Genomic DNA, 20,099 nt, shown 5'->3' on the forward strand with positions numbered 1-20,099 from the left:
AGAGAGCTAATGAGAGTTTGGAAGGAAACCCAGCTGTACTCAGTTGGTCTGACTATCTATCTGCACTAATCACTGAGGCTGCCATGCAGCTAGATAACAGTGAATGCAGAGGGGCAGGGCCGTCAAGTGCATAGAGCCTATTGGAAACATAAGCTAATACAGTCAGCCACTGGAGTGTTGGGAGGGGGCACGACCTGTCATGCCCTTCAGCGTCTTCGGAAAATGTATCGCACCGTAACAAACAAACAAAGCGGGCTTATTTATCGCAGGGCGGCATGACGTGGCTCTGACGTTGGGCTGCCTATCGACATGCAGTGAAGCGGAGCGCCGTATCCTATCTTTCCCCGCCTGAGGCGAACCAACCCCCTGCGGTTCCAGGCAGGGGTGTCACAAGGGGGGGAAAAGTGGAACTGAGTTACTAGGGCCCAAGGTGGAGGGGCCTTAATTATTTTATACTTTTACTATTGAAAAATAGCAGATGTACAAGCTCACAGCGTGGCACCGAGTGCCGCGCTGCAAGCTTGTAGATCTGCTATTTTTGAAAAGTCGTGAAAATGTGTGCAAATCTTTGAATATATGTATTTTTAAGCGAACATTTGTAACTCAAATTTTGCTTCTGGGAAATAACTATTTTGAGATGGGGGTCTGTGGCCAAATACATATAATTTTGGGGGTCCTTCACATGAAAAGGTTTGAGCACCACTGACATAGAAACATAGAAGGATCTGAAATATTCAAAGACTTGCACAAATGTTCATGATTTTTCAAAAATAGCAGATCTACAAGCTCACAACGCGGCACTCGGTGCCGCGCTGTGAGCTTGTAGATCTGCTATTTTTCAATAGTTAAAGCACAAAATATGAGTGAATTCTGGTACCCCAGGGCCCAGATTTTGGAGCGACACCCCTGCTTCCAGGCAGTCCCCCCCTCCCCCCCCCCCCTCCCCTCTCAGGTATAGGGCCACGGCTGCTAGTCAGCGCCTCATCAAAAACCATCACTGCAGCGCTACAAGTCTGGATCTGGATAATTGCTCAGCTGGAGAGAGAGGGGAGCGCGGTGAAAGACACACCACAGAGGAAGACAAACAGGATGTGGTGAGTAGGAGGGAGGGAGGGAGGAAAAGAAAGAAGGGGGGATGAGGGGAAAAAAAAGCCCCGGCTTTGGCAGGTTGAAGTGGAGTATGTTGCGTTGGCCCTCCGCCAGCCAGCCGGTCTCCTCTCTCCTGGATCCTCTCTCCTCCACCTGCATTAACTCCTGGCTAACCTGATTAACCTGTTCATGGACACCGCAGACAGACGCACGCACACACGGGAGGCTTTGACAGGCAGCCAAGTTGGCCATCTTTTGGAGGAAATGATTTGTGGGTGATTAACCACTTTCAACCTGGAGTTCCTATTTCTGGGCATGTCATTAGTATAGGCGAGATAATGACGCTATACCTAAATGATGAAAAAAATAGTGAAAATAGCAGATCTACAAGCACACAGAGCTTTCGGCTTTTCATATGATGTGTTAAGTGTCAGCAGTGGGCTGCCTCCCGGGCCGTTCCGGGTATGGCTTGACGTTTTTTCGGGGGCTTGATTGGACGGGTCAGGAGCAATGAATAAAAGCGGTCATACGTCAAACGCGTACAAAATCCCATTCCCACGGCCCACCAGTGGGCCCCCGGACCCCACTTTGTAGTACCACTGCGATAGAATTATACATTAGTTTGAGTGCTGGTTCGTCAGTTTAATTTAGGTGTCTAATGGTTCTGGATGGCACCATTTTGACAAAGATGCTATAGCACCAAACCTATGATAATGCACCAGAGTAGGCACTTTTAGTTCTATTCCAGAGGTTCTCAACCTGTGGGTCGGTACTCCACATGATTTTTTTTTTGGGAGGAGGGTTCCCCAGATGACAGTAAAGTGACAATTCAAAGGACTTTAAAGACCCTTTTAATACCTAATATCTAAACTAAATTAAAATGTTACGTTAAAATCAACAGTGCTGAAAAGGTTGAGAACCACTGCTATATACGCCAGTGTCCCATCCAGCGCTGGACGGCAGGGACGTGCAGAGAATGTTAGAGAGGCAGGGGCTGAAATTTCTATAAGTGCTTTTTGTTGAAAATATTGAAAATAGCCGACCTCCAAGCTCACAACACGTCGCAGAGCTTGGAGGTCGGCTATTTTCGGTACTTGATACGACACTGATCTAAGCATCATCAAGTCAACAGTGGAGATGTGGCGTAAGGCATGGATTTCTACGCAGAGAGGGCAAGTCGTTCAACCTAAGATGCTGCATTCAAGTTCAGGAGAGTTTGGACAAGGCAATTCTCTTGAATGCTGCCTTCAGGTATGGCATGGAAAGAGGGTATTTGCATTTCTTTCACCATAGTAAAAAACACATTCAAGGTCTGGAGAGGGCACTTTTTACAGACTGATAAAAGGGCATGGGGCTCAAGCCCCCTTTGAAGTCTATGTGTGCACGTGCCTGCTGGACAGGCATTGTTGAATGTATGTTTGTTGTGGGACGTGTGACTCACCAGTGTTCGTTCCCTGTGGAGACTCAGCCAGCATGTTGGCATACATAAGGCTGCCTCCCGGGAGACGTCTGGCCCTGTTTCCACTCATTCCACTGGAGCATCCCTCTAGGGCCTGCCGGTCGGAAAAAACATTACCTGAACTAATTATCTAAGTCCATCTCAGTCAGCACATTAGGTGAACGGCAACTGAAGAAATGTGCATTTAACCAGTGGTGTAAAGTACATTTACTTGAGTACATTATTATATATATGTTTTTTAACTACTGGAGTATTTCCACTTTTATTCTACAATTGTTTGAAAAGCAACCAGCAGGACTTGGCGTCAGATGTGATCTATATCCCTCAGGACCAATACAATAGCAGGGTTAATTTTAACTTTGGGAATCTAGATCACTAAAGAAGAAAACAAAGAAACATACACTGTACTGTACTGTACTACACTGTACTGTACCCACAGTACTTCTATTTAAAGCCGCCATGTCAGATTTTTTGTCAGATCCTGGGTCTTTTGTGAGACATGACCTTTGACACAATAATGTCTTGATAAAAGTGCAGGGATATTGTATTAAAGGAGAATTTTGGCGCAAAAGCGGCCATCTTACCTTTCAAAGTATTTATTTGGTTCCCAAACTGTTGGTCCAGGTTCCTTGATCTGTCCGACCCGAACAGGGCTTCATACAGGAGCGAGTGGTTGAAATGTTACAGTGCTTTGTAATGGCCTGTAGAGAAGGGCTCGTTTTAAACATGAACGTGATCTGGAGTTAGATTAGGAGATAAATCCACTTTTGTGAATCTCATAATACTGGCCTCTACATGGGGCAACCGGGCTTCCTGGTCACGTGATCTCCCATTGCATTTTGGGAATTGGAGTGTTTCTCTTCAGCCACGGCTGCCTCGTACAGTAAGCTACAGTTTGATATAAAACAATAACCATCACGTCAAATGTGTTGTCGGCAGCGGAAGACATCAAAGAGTTTGCAGTGTGGGCGCGTCATGGGCATCCAATGTGTTTCATAATCTATCATACAGATTGAACAGAATTACACTTATTCATTGAAAAAGGTATCATCCTAGTGCTGCTTTAAATAAAAATGGGTTATGTGTTAGATTGAATCCTTTGACAAGTTATAATCCGCACTCACAGTATCAGGTTTAAGAGTCTTTTTAATGCAGAAATAGCAGCAGCAGCAGGCAAACAAACAGACGCGTTTCGGCTACGCCGTCATCAGTGTTAACGTAGCCGAAACGCGTCTGTTTGTTTGCCTGCTGCTGCTGCTATTTCTGCATTAAAAAGACTCTTAAACCTGATACTGTGAGTGCGGATTATAACTTGTCACTGAATTATACTTTGAATCTGCACCCGGAACCCCCTCAGACCGCTTACTGAACTAGAGTTGAGCTGACCTGGCCCTGCTTGAAGTTAGATTGAATCCTTACCATAGAGAGTTTGTTCAATAACTGGAGACTCCCCGTCTCGCCAGTTCTTTTAATAAACTGAAAATGCAGGCCAGGATATTAATTGCATCGATTCCAATCAGGAGAGAGAACTCATAAAGAATACAGCATAAACAGTAGAATAAAAAGTACATCTTGAGTTCTGGACTTTTACTGGTATTTCTACATTGCGGTAATGAAACTTTTACTTAAAGGAACTTAAACTTGTTTTTTTACAACAAGGGTTCATATTTTAGAATGCAATTAGAGAAAAGAAAAGATAAGTGTCAAAATGTTTTTATTTACTGCTTTCTATCGTTTTAGCGATTTTAATTTCAGTGGTTGGGCATGCATACAAGTGGCTAAATATGTATTTTTAGACACAATAAGCCCATTTCCAAGATGCACTGCAATCTTTCAATGGGCAGATGTGATTTATGTGGCTAGTAGTGTTACTGTAAATAGAAATAAAGACAACGCCAGCTTATTGTGTCTAAAAAGACATATTTAGCCACTTGTACGCATGCCCCCACCCACTGAAATTTTGAAAAATCACTAAAACAACAGAAGTAAACGAAAACATTTTAACACTCATCTCTTCGTTTTACAATCTAAAATATGAACCCTTGTTGTAAAAAAACAAAGTTGAAAATGAGTTCTTTTTCCACCACAGGTGGTTGCCTCTCCTGGCTGGGTTGGCTCCCGCAGTGTCAGTTCTCTTGCCTCAGGTTTCCGGCTGCTGACGCAGACGTGTGAGAATTCTCATTGAATGGAGGTGCACAGCTGGTGCCGAGCACCAGCACCAGCACCAGAAAACCTCCTCTGGAACCAGCCAACAAACAAACAAACAAACAAACGTCACTCATAATAACCCGACGTCCCTGTTTCCATCCAGCGGACAGGTCGGTAAACACGTCGCCTTGTATGTGTGGTGAATGGGGCGCCCTGTTAGCGCACAGAGGTGTTTCACATGCCACCCCTGCATTTAAACCACCTCGGAGGTGTATCTCATTAGAGGAAAAATAAGGAAACAACACTGGGCGCTTTTACTAGGGGATGGGGAATGGCGAGGGAGGAGATGGAGGGGGCGAAGGGGGGAGAACATAAGGAAGGGGGTGCATTTCCGATCAGTCAGTCAGTCAGACCCACCACCACCACCACCACCGCCACCAGTAAGCTAACTAACCAAACCTCCCACACAGCTCTGGGTCACCTACAGACCACAAACGACCCCCCAGTTCCATAACCACAGAGAGAGAGAGACAGAGAGAGAGACAGAGAGACAGAGAGAGAGAGACTGTAGACTTGCTCGACGGGCCTTGGAGATCAGCCCACATGAAGTGGGATCATTTGGGAGCCAGTGGGAGCTAAACAGAGACCACCTAAGAGAGGCTTACAGTGTGCATGTTTTGAAGTGCTTCCTGTCCTCCTCGAGTGTTACGCGCGCTGCGGTGAATCCTCAGCGTCGATTCAACTCTGAGAGAGAACATACAAATCTCAGAGTTACAGACATCATCAAAATGATGATTAGATACTTAACCTGAAGTAGAAAATAAGTGCAGATATGTGGCTATAATTGGATAGCTTTAGTTAGCTTGGTTAAACGTATATGGGATTGCACAAATGTTTTGATTTGATTGTTTTTATTTGATCCTCCCATTGTGTATTCAAATTTAAATAGGTCAAAAGTACCATTTCCATGGTACTTCAGAGACAGCTATTGTAACGCAACAAATGAATTATCACCATTTTAGTTAATTCTGTCATATCATTAATGTCATATCTGTACGTACACAGTATTTGCACACCCTGCACTGTTTTTTGGACTGTAGCCTAATATAGCCTACAGTATCATAATTAAGGAGTTACATTTAGGAGAATTCATGCTTGTGTTGTATTCTTTTTACATTGGCAGGTCAGCTTTTACACAGTCAGTGTCAAAGTTAACACCCCAGATCCGACAGTGGCCTCAGAACCACAGCGGAGCGCGTTCTGTCGACCTTCAGAGTATAACCTTGTGACATTGGCGGTAACACATGTTTTCAGGTGCACATTATTACTGGCGTCTTTAATAAGCCTTAAACCCAGAGTTAAAAACGAGGGCAGAAATGAGTCACTTTTTCAAAACTCAAGGCTGCCTTTCAGTTCTTCCTGCAGTATAATTTCTGGAGGAAACTCTTCCCAGGTTTTGATGGCCTGTCTAGTTGACGTCATGTGACCCTGAACGGAGAGACGTGGCGTCATGCTGCGCGCCGCAGCGTGGGTCCATGCATCACCTCAGAACCAGACGCATCATTAACAGCCACTGGTTAATGCTACCTGCAGCACGCTGGCCCAAGTGCTTTTAAATGATTTGTCAACACACAATATTTTGTCAGTGGCGATGGAACAAGAAGGTAGACCAGCGTCGCTTGCCAAAATTTTCCAGAATTTCCAGATGGCCAATGGGTAATTGCACGCACACACAAACACGCAGGCACACACACATGCAAGTGCGTACGCACACACTACAGTATATCGTCGTTGTTGGGTGGAAACCTTGTATGTCCAAATGTATGTTTTGCATTTATCATTTTAAAAATGATTTTGTGTGCTTGATTTCTACAAGCACACAACGCCTCGCGGTGCGAGGCGTTGTGTGCTCGATTTTTAGATTGGCTGTTTTCACTAGTTTTGTGCGACGGCCTTACTTTGCGAAAGAACGTACACAATAGACCGTTTGTCAGCCTTCTGATTGGTCCCTGAGACTCCCTGACTGGCCAACCAGAAAAAATCATTCACTTTTTGCTATCGGGGGTGGAGTTTGTGCAGTGGAGAATGTTGCTTCAGGCTTTCAAAAACTGTCCGCACTGCGCGACACGGAGATCGGCCGGTACGGTGATAGCGACGGCAAGCGTCAAGCGATCTCGCTCATCATAACGAATAAGCTTCAACAAACTAGTTCACATGTACCTTATCAATGGTCTAAGAGTCACGATTGGGTACATATAATTTAAATGGGCAGAATTACGAAAAGCCAGCCTATTATGTGAGGAGAAACATTCTCTCTGTCCTCTTCCTAGTACCCAAGATGCAATGCGCTTCTCTTTCTATTTCTGATCCAGAGGATTAAACTAATTAAAACATTTATTTTTCGGGGGAAAACTACTGTTTTGCTATGTAATTACTGTACCTTTTTCTTCCCTTTTTATTAATATCACGTAGATGTGTTTTTTGTGGTACTTTATATAGCTGTAATGAGGCTATGAAGGGAAAAAAAATCGCATCCACTACCACTATAAAAGAATCTGCAAAGAGGATTCTGTCCCACTGGGATTAAACAAATTAAAACATATATTTTCGGGTAAATCCCCTGTTTTGCAATGTAACTACTGTACCTTTGTCTTCCCTTTTTATTAATATCACCTAGGTGTTTTTCCTTTGGTACTTTATATAGCTGTAATGAGGCTATGAAGGGGAAAAAAATCCCATCCACTTCCACTATAAAAACAATCTGCCCAGGGTTAATGTCCCATCATAGTAACAGGGCAGAATGGGGCGGGATTTGCAAAAGGGTTTATTGAAACTTGGAGATACAAGGTTTCCACCGTGTGTGCTCCAACGAGCACACACGCACACGCACACACACACACACGCACGCACGCACACACACACACACACACACACACACACACACACACACACACACACACACACACACACACACACACACACACACACACACACACAGAGGCAGGGGTGCGGTTAGAAGGCTTGGGCTCTCAGGCCCTCTAATAACATTAGTTAACCTGACACATAAAAAATTGGGGGGTTTTAATGACCAAGAACAAGTGATTTATTTTAGAGTAGGTCTACTCACCGATATTTACTGAGTGCTGACATTCTCAATAATATAGCAGTTTTTAAAATGAAACAGTTGTTGCCACAGTTCTTGGGCATTTTAACTTAACTGTACACTGAACAGGATTTTCATAATAGCTACCTCAAAATTGTACTTAAATACAGTACTTTAGAAAATGTTCTTAGTTACTTTATAATACCACTGGGTTATACTGTGGCAATGTAACAACCGGGGAATTGCATAACCGTGCATGCGCTTCCAACAGGCACAGGACGGTACAATGTATTTATTGCGACCAAATGTCGCAGATTAGTATGTGAAACGGTACAGCATGACTCCGTCTGGACTTGTACACTTTTTTACAGTCTATGGGTTTGCCGCTCTGACATCACCGCGATGTCAGGGGAACGACTCTAACAGAATGGGTTTGCCGCACTGACATCACGCTCTGACATCAATGTGATGTCAGGGGAACCACACTAACAGAATCCTTTTATGCCCATATATGGAGTTCCCTGATGTCATCAATATTAAGCCCATATCTAACAGGACTTCATATGGGAATGCCCATATATGGAGGCCACATCGGCCACATACCACACTTACAGAATCCATACATGGCCAAGACAGATGGCCAAGACAGCTCATATCTGTGAGGCTGGTTCTAGAGTAAGTTTGGGCTCTCACATCATATCTCCTTACATACATGGATCTCCATATATGGGTATAAGGGGTCTCCATATATGGGTAACTGGTCCATATACATCACTGGCCAGATGGCCAAGACATGGTGCGACCTCGCCCTTTAGGGTGAGGTCGCTTGTTTCCCTGAGGCGTCTTACTAGTATATTACTTGATGTGTCTCTCCTGTTGTGTCCCCACCCAGACACTCCAATGTATGGGAATGGTGTCGCTGAAGGCCAGCCGACACCAATGCAACTTGCAACTACTTGAAACCATTATCCTTAAATGGCAGAACTTTGAGACTAGTTGCATTGGTGTGGGCTGCCTGGGGTTAGAAACATACAGCTATCCCTCCAGGTTATGGGAAAAATGTCACATGTAAATACAGCTCTTTGTCCAGCGGACCCTGATGAAGGCCTCTATGTAATAAACTAAGTTTCTATTTAAAACTGAACAGTAGTCTTGGATCCTTTTAAAGTTCAACACTTTATTTTTCTCACCTTTTTTTCTCACCTACTACAATGGAAATGAACTTAGAACTCTTGTCCTGTAAATTAAGCTCTTTTTTTTCGGCAAAATGCTTCTTACAATATTCCGAAATCGGTGACACTTTGGACACAAAGAACTGACCGAAGGAGGGCATTCAAGAAAATGATAATAACTATTTTAGTCTGTGGTGAGTTCTATAGAACCATGTCAGTCCAGCTCTCGAGCTCTGGGCCCCCTCCCCCCTTTACGGGGCCCTGCCACAGAGGACGAGTGGGGCTCGGAACCTCACTTTTATGAGCTTACTTCCCAGAACGGGTCTCATACTTATGAATACACCTCAAGAAAAGACACATTGATTCAAATCATAATACGTCAGAAGGCCACAGCGGAGCTAGCTGTCTAGCAGTGCTAAATAACTTTTAACTGCTTTTCATTCTTTTGAAGCAGCACATTTTGTAAAAACCCTGGGAATCGAGTGACGTTTAAAGAGTGACCTGAATAAGAAACCACAGCCAAAAACCTCAGGAAAAATAAAAGTCACAGGGCACGAATTTCTTTTTTTGGTAAAATATATACTTTTTTATTTATTTCCTCATACAAAGAAATATTATGAATGAATTCAGTATTTAATCCTCTAGAAACATGTTTCCATTTTGCCTTTTTTTTTTTTGCATTGTGTAAAATTAATTCCTTTGATGTACATCATACCACAAAATACATGATTTACACGTGTGTGTTTTGTTTTTCATTTTATACATATACAGATCTGCTAGTCTAAATAACCATATTATATGCCAGGGTAAGACAAAGATCACAAACGTTTCGTAGCTCTCAAAACAAGGGGTTGAATAAAACTCAACCATAACCGATGCAGCAGCATGGGTGGGAACCATGAGTGCAAGTGTTGTATATATTGTCGCTGCCAGGGTGGAAACCTTGTATGTCCAAAACTGTTATACTTTTCAGGATTCAAGTTCAAAAATAGCAAAAGTAGCAGCTCGACAAGCTCGAAACGAGTCGCTTCGTGCCGCGTTTCGAGCTTGTCGGTCTGCTACTTTTGATGCTTTTGTAGTACGATCGAGTGGAGCGTTAATTTACTGAAAAACACAAAAAGTTAGAATACAGAGATAAGAGGTTTCTTCCCGACAGCAGCGTTTATGCTCCCTCACTCACATGAACTTGACCAGAATTCCATTGCATCAGGCCTGATTCGTACTTCGTCCCACAAGCTCACAGCGACTATGTGAAGGCGACACACGGTCGGCTTCTACTTCTAGGTCGGCTATCTTCGGTGCATGACGCCATTGTGTTGAGACGGAGCATGAATCAAGCATTACTCTAGCGGTTACAGGGGGGGAAACCCCACGAGAGATGTAACCGCAGTCCTTCCACAGAATGTGACAGCTCGTGTGAGCGAGGTTCGGGACCATCATAAATGCTTTTTTTAAATTGTTGTTTTTTTAATCAAACATTGCACTGTAAGGAGAGAAGGGGAGATCAAGGCTTTAGTTCCCAAGTCAATTCTGAAAATTCCGCAGCCAAGAAGTGTCCCCATCCCTTCCGAGCAGAATAATAGCTATTGTTGTGAGGTGACAAAGTCAGAGAAGAAGTACAGTACCGATAAGCCTCCATCTCCCCTGCTGCTTTCAAGGTAACACAATACATACTCCTTCCGACCTCCCAAGCTCTTCTTCAGAAAGGAGGAGGTGATAGAACTACAAATCGACGTCGCTCCGAGCTCCGGAAAGGTGGTCTTAGAACTTCGGAAAGCCTTTCCGAAACCAGAAGATTTTTTAGATGTCGGAAAGGAGTACGTATTGTGGCCTTTACTGGTCTGAGGCAAAAACCAGGCAGTCAGACGTATAAGTGACCGAACAACAGAAGTGGACAGTGAAAGAGGCACAACATTATGTCTTGTCAATTCAAAAGACAAAGTACCATCAAATGAACTCTCTCTCTTTAAACTGAAAGCCAACGATACCTTTACCTCTGACAACTGATTTGAGGGATTACTTTTTTTGTTTTCCTCGTGCAAGGACAAAGATGTGTACATTCACGTTTAGGGCCCTGGCCTGTACACAACACAGTGTAGCCCTATCTCTGGAAGACCACAGTAAAACTCCTTCCAGGGGTCCCTGCCTCTGCACAGTGGCTATGCCACGTTGAAGCGTGCATAGCTTTATAGCGTTGCGTAGCATAGGATAGGATAGCATAGCATAGCGTAGCGTAGCATAGCGTGACCACCTGCCTCTTTGCCTTTGATGTAGCATAACCGCCAGCTGCAAAGAGATTGGGGGGGGGATGTACATCAAAGAATGATAACTACACTCTTCTCTTTCTCCCTCTTGCATATCAAGAATTCAAGTACAAAGACAAACAAAAACAAACAACCAAAACAAAAAAGCTACGAGGAAAAGAAAACGAGAAAAAAAGCTGACTCAAGCTATATGAAACATGATACCGCGGTGACCCCTAACATTGTTTTTTTTTTTGGCAACAAGTATACAGTTCATGGAGAGGATGAGATACGTTACGTTACGTTGGGGGGGAACACAGCTGGGGGGTGAATAAGGCAAACCATACGAAACCGTGGATGATAATAACAACGTGAGATTTCCCATCTCAAACCTCCGATAATGGAGGCCGTCTGAGATGATGATATGACACACCGACGGGTGAGGTTCTCCTCAGAACTCCCCGCGAGGCCCCAGGCCCTTCCTCCCGCCGTGAGCCGAGAGCTCCGCACAAAAGAACCCTCTCCCCTGCGCGCTTTGATCTGATCTGCAGTCTGCGATCTGAGACCTAAGGGGGGCCTAGGCTGACTCCTGTTTGACGGTGTGTTGTTTCACTGGTTGTCTTGTCTTTACTGCCATCTTATCTGTCTGTTTTTACGCTCTACATCATGCAGATAGATAGGGCCTCTCTGCTGCTCACAACCACGCGCTGCTGAAGCCCGGTCTGTTGTACTGCCCTACGAAGCCTAAGTGCAGTAATTATACGCAAATAATTTAACTGATAAAAAGGTTTTATAAGTGTTTCAGTTGGTCAGCCAAATGGGTTATCAGTATACAAGTGATATTACACTAATTGTATAGCTGTTCTTGAGGTAATTGTTCACCCCGCAAAATCACAAAGGTACATTTCGACCTTTGGGATACACAAGTGCGTCCAAAAACGTAGTTACAGCACTTTGGCTTTGTAGAGATGGGTAGCATAATTAGTGTGGCGAAAACAGACGATCTACAAGCTCACAACACATCGCGACACGTTCTGGCCTTGTAGATCGTATCTTTTCGGGTATGCATTAAGCACAGGAATCTCTGTGCCCTCCTCGAACAAATCAAGTGCCATCTCCCCGGGAATTTGATTGCGACTTTGGGTGACCTCCCCTGAACCGCTGCACGACGCACGGCACCACAGTCTGGCGGAGAGCCAACGGTCCCCTCTAATGGCCAGTAAAGAGAGCCTATACGCCCCGATCGATGGCTCCGGTTACCTTACCCCCTCCCTCTCATTAGCATAATGCCTAACATGGGACCTTATGCTGGTCCTAGAATGGGATTTAACCTTTGATGGATGGGCTATTCATTAGAGCAGGGCAGCAGGAGCTCAGCGAGTGAAAGGGCCGGCCGCCCCGCGTACACTTCAAGCATGAGTGACACAATGAGGATCAATTAGGTCTATTGATCCACTTGTTATTGAGTGGAAAGGGACAGATCAGCTGCTTAAGGGGCTGGCTCCAGGGCAGGGAGGACGAATAGACTGCGGAGTCTAAAATACGGCGGAGGAGCGTCGGACTCAGAGCGGGACGGACGTGAAGGGGATGAAAGCGGAAGGTAGGGATTGACGGAGACGATATGAAAATGAAACGTCACGATTATTGTGGCCAAAATCTTTGCGATTAACGATATTATCGCGATAATCAAAAAAATGCTTAAACCTTAAAATGCCCACTTTTGTTTAACCACTTGAACATCCCTAATCTTGGGGGAAAGTTCGCCAAAAAATAGCCGATAACGCGGTGTGTGAAGTTTGTAGATTGCCTGTTTTGGGCGAATCGATGTGTGTAGAGTGAAATAAGAGCGTACCGAATGCACTCTTTACAGGTCAGTTTTTATCAAGTATAAAAGGGGTTTAAGTGGTACTGAGTTTGCAGCTTAACAAAAGCCAGTATTATTATCGTCCCATCGCTATAGCGGAAGGTACAGTGATTATGAATGTAGGAATCAGAGGGCTGTACTGTTTGTACGCCTGGCTGGTGTGTGTGTGTGTGTGTGTGTGTGTGTGTGTGTGTGTGTGTGTGTGTGTGTGTGTGTGTGTGTGTGTCCTCTGAGAACGCTCCGAGAACGCTCTGTACCCGTAATAACGGAACGCTTCTACATTATTCACCTTCTCCCTTTGCTTCAGTCGTTACGCAGATTATCTGCATTATGGAGCACCGACAAACTCCACTGGAGTTTCTTTACAGGACGGAGAGGAGAGGAGAGGAGAGGAGAGGATTCAAAATGAAAATGAGGAATGTAAAAAAAAAAAGAAAAAGAAAAAAAGATCAAAAGAAATGTGGGCCAGATGTTATGTACAAATATGGTTAGGCAGCTTAGTGAATTAATTGCTTAGAAATAAAAATAAATTATTATAAAATAGATTTCTGTACATTTTACATATATATATATATATATAGCAATGTCTCAACATCTTGCCGTTGAATTGCAGAAAGACGAAAACCAAAAAACTAAACGTTGACAAAAAACGAATGAACGTGTCCGTCCGCGGGCGCGGGCACGCGCTCCCCGCGGTCAATCATCCCAACCAAAGTTGTGTCCCGTCATCTGGTAGAACTTCATGTTGAAGGGCCGGTAGAAGTCCCGTAGGCGCTGCACCACCTCGGGGTCAATGTCGGGGTGGGTCCGCCCTTTGGTCTTGCCCAGGCAGTGGGGCTTGCTGCTGCCCTCGGCCTTCTTGAGGCAGGGGAAGCCCTTGGTCTGGTTGAAGTAGAAGTGTTTGTCCGTGATGATCCTCTTGAGGCCCAGGAAGTCCTGCACGCGGCCCAGCTCCCCGGCGGGGTCGCTGATCAGCCGCTCGCCGCTCACAAACAGGATCTGCTCCATGGGGAAGTACTGCAGCCAGTTGTCCAGGTGCTTGGCGTAGATGCCGATCTGGACGGCGCTCCACGACGTGTCGATGAGGCCCGTGGTCCTGTTCTTGAAGGTCAAGCTCTCGAAGGAGGGGATGTCGGGCTTCTTGGACAGCGTCTGCGTGTAGTCCGAGATGGCCCGGGTCACCGGGTCCCGCACCACCACGATCACCTTGGTGTCCCGGGACATTGCGGAGATGCGGGCCGGAGCCTCGCGGGTCACAAAGTAGCTGGGGGTTTTCTCCATGGTGATCTGGCCCTCCAGGGTCTTGGGCATCAGCTCCCTGAGAGAGAGAAAGAACACGAGACGGAGAGGGTTAATTTCGCCGACCAAATATTTCGTCAACACCCTTGAAAATTAAGCTATAAAACTAAAACAATTTCGTCAACAAATTAAAACTAGACACAATTGTTAGGGAGGGACTGATGGAGAAGAGATCCAGTAGAACTAAAAGACAAGCCATTTTATGTTTGGTTGCGCTCGGGTGGTGCTCTCTGAAAACAGCCGATCTAAAAGCACACAATGCGTCGATGTTAGCTAATAGATCAGCTATTTTAGATCGGCTATCTTTAGCATGCAATCACGGGTAAAATGTGCCATTAGGACACCATCAAGGCCTGCCAAAATACACTGTTGTATTTGACTAAATCAACTGTACACTTAGTCGACAAGAATCTTACGATATTTAGTAGCCTAAAACTAGACTAAAACGAAAACTTTTCATATGAGTCAAATATTACTAAATCTAAATGCCATTTCATCAAAGAGACTACGACTAGCCTAAACTGCGTCAACATTTTCCGTCAACATCAACGCTTGCGGAGAGGGAAGGTTGGGAGCTGGAGGAAGGCCTTGCATAATGTAATCAAGCGGGACGGGGGGTGGGGGTGGGGGGGGGGGGGGGGGGCGGGGTGGGAGAGAGAGAGCGCGGCGGCTGTTCAGCAATCAATGAGTCACCCAGGCTGGCTGCTTGGCCTTATTACAGGGCTCACAAACCTATTAGTGCAGGCAGCTCTCCAACGTAAACACACACGCTCAAACATACAGTACGCTCCAGGGCAGAAAGCACTCCCTTTCCCGCCAGCTTGGGCCCCATATAGATATTTTCATTATTCATCCCGTAATCACACAGAGCGGAAGACGCTTTGGTGGGGGATTTCTGGACATGATCTATGTATGGTGGATGAATGAAGCCGTATTAGAAATGAAGGGTCAGTTTGACAAGGTTCCCAGTTTGGTCCCGGGCTCCCCCAGAGTCGGTGACAAAGTGTCCTTGAAGCAAGACACTGAACCCCCGGATTGCTCCCGATGTGCAGGTTGGTGCCTTGCATGGTTTCCTCCGCCATCCGTGTGTGAATGGGTGAGTGAATGAGTGAATGGGTGAATGCAATGCACAATTTATGTAATGTGCTTTGGATAAATAAAAAAAATGCCATATAAATGCACCATTTACCATTTACTTTTTTTTTCTCATGCCAATATAAAGCAGTCATCAAATTATCAGTTCAGGAATGCAACAAAAGGCCTGGGCCACAGGGTAGTGGTCCAGGCACCTAGACTGGTAATCCAGCCCTTGCAGCGCCGCGGGTTCAAGTCCCAATCCTGACGACCTTTGCTGCATGTCACCCCCCCAATCTCTCTCCCCATTTCCTATCAGCCTAATTGTACACCTATCGATAAAGGCAGAAAAAGCCCAAACAAAAGGAATGCGACGAAAAACAAAACATCTCCAAGAATTCAAGGCTTCATGGGGTGTGTATAGGGTGAACTACTGCTTTAAGGGTTAAGAATCCTTAACAGCAGTTCTGTTCTCTCCTGTCATTTTCGGTGAATAAGGGGCCGTGAGCTAAAAGAAAACGCAGGCTTGATGCCCTGGTTTCCGCCTCGCTGAGCCTGGCCTCCTTCGCTGATGCACTCGTCTGGTCCCTAATGGCTCAGGGTAGCCAGGGCCGGCTTTAGCCCCCCAAAATCTAGCCGCTTATTTGCTCTCGCTCTGCCCCGAACCACTTAGGAGGCCAGGGAGGCAGGCAGGCAGGCTGGGAGCAGAGAGACAGACAGACAGAGAGACAGACAGCCTTAATCTGAGTTTCACTGAGTCAGCTATCGTTCTGCCTAGTAGTGGAAAGGAGAAGTTCAAGCTGCAGGAGCTTGACATGAACCAAAAGAACTTTCTCTTCTTTTTTTGGAAAACGCAATCTGTTTCTGACAGGAGTAGGTGGGGGAGGGAGGGAGGGATGTACAGCCGGTGGGTGGGGGTGGGGTCACACAGATATGTTTACACGCAGCCCTATAATCAAGAGGCATTTGAGGAGGAACGCCGTTCTGAATGGAAGAAGGAACGACGCTCCGTTTTGCCAAAGCCGGGTTTTGGCTTTCAGCGTGTATGGCGAGGCGGACACAATCATAGGAGAGTGGATTACGGAGCGCGGGGAGATAAGCGGCGGTTTTCGAGCGACGCAGTGACACTGTGATCCTCTTTCCCTCCCTTCCCACCCCTCCCTCCTCGAGCACTGGACGGGTTCCAGGTGCTCCAGGGTTGGAGGGGAAACGAGCGCTCCGATATGCCATCCAACGGGATCACGCATGTTACTTGTCACAGCTCAGGGTGGGGGGGAGGTGAGTGGCTCCGACTCTGACCTGGCGAGGGGGGGAAGGGATTACAGGGATTTGTGTGAGTCACACAAACCCCCGCGAATGGGCGTTCGCCCATAACATGTCAAAACATACCGACTATAGCCTCATTTATACATGGTTGCATGCAGGTGTCCCATGCGGTAAACAGCAGATCTACAAGCTCGCCACGCATCACATTCGTGATGCGTGGCGAGCTTGTAGATCTGCTGTTTACTGAGCACGACAACGGCACACAACTACAAGTAAATGAGGCTTGAGCCGGGCTAATGTGCGCCAGGCAGGCAGGCAGCGTTGGAGAGGGAGGGAGGGACAATGGAAGGGTGGAGATAACCCAACGCAGGGCGGTGTATATCGGGCACAACACATTGGCAGAGATAAGGCTCCTTAGGCCATTGTTGCTCGAGTACCTCCCCCCCCACCCTCCCTGTTCATACTGGAGCAAAGCTACTGCACCCATTGTGAGAACGGATCTGCGATCCATCGTTGTCGGGTGGAAACCTTGTATGTCCAAAACCGTTTGTTTTGTATTTATCATTTTAAATATTATGTGAAAATAGCAGATCTACAAGCACACTTGTACTTGTAGATCTTCTATTTTCACTAGTTTTGTGCGACAGTCTTGTATGGCGAAGCAGGGCTTCACTTTACGAAAAAAAACAGACGAATTTGAAACTTGGAGATACGAGAGTTCCGCCCGACAACAACGATTTACATGCTGAACAATGGTCAAAATAAAACAACAAAATGAAATAAAAAAAGACACCGATCGGCGATCCTACACTGTTCGGGAGACATGGACAGAACAGAACGGCGGTGCTTTAGGCGTCGTCCTGAAAAAGAACCAGGTTGTCTTGTTCTGTCCCCCCGGCACATCATCATCAGCCATTCCCTCCCAGTAATAACTCTAAAAGCTGGGGGGGAAAAAAAATCTAGTTCATGTCCACCCGACTCATGGCTAATTCATGGAGCACCGACCGCGGCTTCTCCATCAGCGCACACGTACGCATATTTTCGGAGTGGAGGAGAGGATGGTGGAGGAAGGAGAGAGATGGAGAGGGAGGGAGGGAGGAGGGCGTACATTATGGAGGGTGATTTCAGGTAATAGCTGGAGATGGATTATGGAAATGTTGTTGGCAGATTTGTGTGTAGCTCCTAATGTAGCTCCAGTGATCTAATTATGATAATATCTACTTGATTGCTGACACGTCAGAAGGTTGAATGAGGCGAACGGGGGGACGGAGAGGAGAGGGGAGGAGAGGGAGGGAGGGGGGTTGGCGCTGCAATTTTTTCCGAGAGCTCATTAACGGCCTATTGAAATCAAAAGAGATAGATCTTGCGGGGCTCGGGTTTCACATGACATATCTTTAGCGCGAAACGCCGAAAACCGTCTCTGAAGATGTGACGGCAAAATACGTTATCTTCCAAAAAAGATTGTCGGCTCTCCAGTCTCTATGCCCTTAAGCCCTATTTCGAAAAATAGCACAAAGAATTGCCGATTTAGTCATTTTTCAACAGCTATTTCTGAAAACGCTCGCCCAAAAACGGGGTCGCCAGATTGAAGCGGTTAACCAGTTTACACGGCGCTCTTTGACTGTCTTCTGGGGATATGTATAAGCCAGACGCTGCTGCTGGCCCTTAAACTATACTCGCTATTAGCCATTCTTGTTTCTCGGCCCACAAGCCGCTATTCCTCGCTCTGACGCACACACAAAAAGAACGAGCTCCAGAGCCAACATACAGAACGGCCGTCCCATCTTTAATCCGATTTCTACATCACAATGCAGAAGAGGAGTTTACAATGTGTGCACCGAGATAGATTATGCTGATCCCAGCGGCTCAGGGAATCCTTCTTGGAAATCAAAAAAACACCGGGATGTTGTCGTCGAGTGGAAACCTTGCATGTCCAAAAAGCCTCCCTTTTTTTTGTTATTATTTTAAAAACGATTTAAAAATAGTGAAAATAGCTGATCTACAAGCAAGTACACGACGCCTCGCATCACTTGTGGATCTGCTATTTTCACTACTTTTGCATGACACTTTTGTACCACAAAGTAGTAGGGCTTTAATTTACAAAAAAAAAAACACACACATTTGAAACTGGGAGATACGAGGTTTTATGCCTGACAGTGACGACAGTGATGGTTGAGTGGAGAGAGAGAGAGAGAGAGAGAGAGAGAGAGAGAGAGAGAGAGAGAGAGAGAGAAAGAGAGAGAGAGAGAGAGAGGGAGAGAGCTGGAGCCCCCCAAAAAAGCGCCAAATTCACAAGAGGAAGTGGAACAAACCCTCGTAAAAAAGGAACCGTCCACCTCTTGACTCTTCCCCGCTCACTCAGTGAAGAGTCCCAAAGAGGCATGAAGGGTGCATGAGAGGGGGAAACAGAATGGGGAAAGGGAAGCCAAGGGAGGGGTGGAGTGAGTTTCTTTTCTCCCCCTCCATAGCTCCTTCAGCGGGGACAAGTAGCTCTCTGGGAGGAAACAATGCCTATTATGCTCTGTTTTTGATTTATGAGGTGCTGCTTTTTAAAGGTTCCGTCAGCAAACAGGCCATCCTGGTGACACCCACCCCACCGCGGTGGCTCCTCTTCTTTTTGGGCCCTGCCGTTTCTTTTGAAAGTGAACCATTGTCCTTGCCTTTTTTTGGCGCTATGGGGGTGAACAGGGCATGCGGTCAGGGCACAAGGAAAGAGGGGCGTGTATCCATTCTGCATCTAGCTTGAGGCAAGAGCCAAATTCAGAGTGAACGTTTTTAACTCAAATCGTTGCTTCTGGGGGTCCCTGGAACAACATATTTTGAGATGGGGGTCCGCGGGCCAAATATATATCATTTTGGGGGGTCCTTGATATGACAAAGTTTTGAGAACGGCTGATATAGGCCGATTCTACAAATGTCTTCTAAATCCTAACAGTTTTCTGAAAAAAAAAACATGTTGCTATATCAGCAGTTCTCAAACTTTGCCATGTCAAGGACCCCCACAATGATATGCATTTGGCCGCGGACCCCCCATCTCAAAATATGTTGTTCCATGGACCCCCAGAAGCAAAGATTTGAGTTCAAATCTTTGACTCTGAATTTGGGTCTTGCCTCAAGCTAGATGCATTATAGATACACATGGAAAGGGGGGGGGGGGGCGGCAGGGTGGAGAGCCAACAGTGGTGGTGGTGGTGGTGCGAGGGGGGGGGCTGTTATCGAGTGGAACACTTCTAACATCCTCAGTGAGAGAGAGAGGAGCCCTTTCGGGGTGGAGGGTGGGAGTGGAGGGGGATCTGAAGTGGAGCGTGTGCCGGGGAATTTTGGCCTGAAGTCACCACACTGCGAGGCCTTCCCTCTGTTCCCTGTGCTCAGGGGAGAGCAG

At 46.0% G+C, this 20,099-nt stretch overlaps 1 protein-coding gene across 3 annotated transcripts in view; it reads right to left on the reverse strand.

Annotated features, from left to right (window-relative positions):
• Positions 1 to 20,099, reverse strand: part of hs3st3b1b (heparan sulfate (glucosamine) 3-O-sulfotransferase 3B1b) — a 141,750-nt gene that overhangs the window by 89,372 nt on the left and 32,279 nt on the right. Inside the window, exons 2-3 of one of the 3 annotated variants that reach the window (XR_013962981.1) lie at positions 10,054 to 14,396; positions 9,550 to 9,975 (exon numbers count right to left, since the gene is read on the reverse strand). Coding sequence is in view for 1 of the 3 variants with exons in the window: in XM_080747662.1 (XP_080603788.1) it covers positions 13,775 to 14,396 (622 nt within the window). In the remaining 2 variants the exon portion in view is untranslated. Of the gene's footprint in view, positions 1 to 9,549; positions 14,397 to 20,099 lie in introns of those variants that run through there. The other 2 variants (XR_013962980.1, XM_080747662.1) reach the window with 2 other exon arrangements.

The sequence above is a fragment of the Nannobrachium achirus genome (assembly GCF_963921795.1).
Source record: "Nannobrachium achirus genome assembly, chromosome: 18".
Lineage (NCBI taxonomy): Eukaryota > Metazoa > Chordata > Actinopteri > Myctophiformes > Myctophidae > Nannobrachium > Nannobrachium achirus.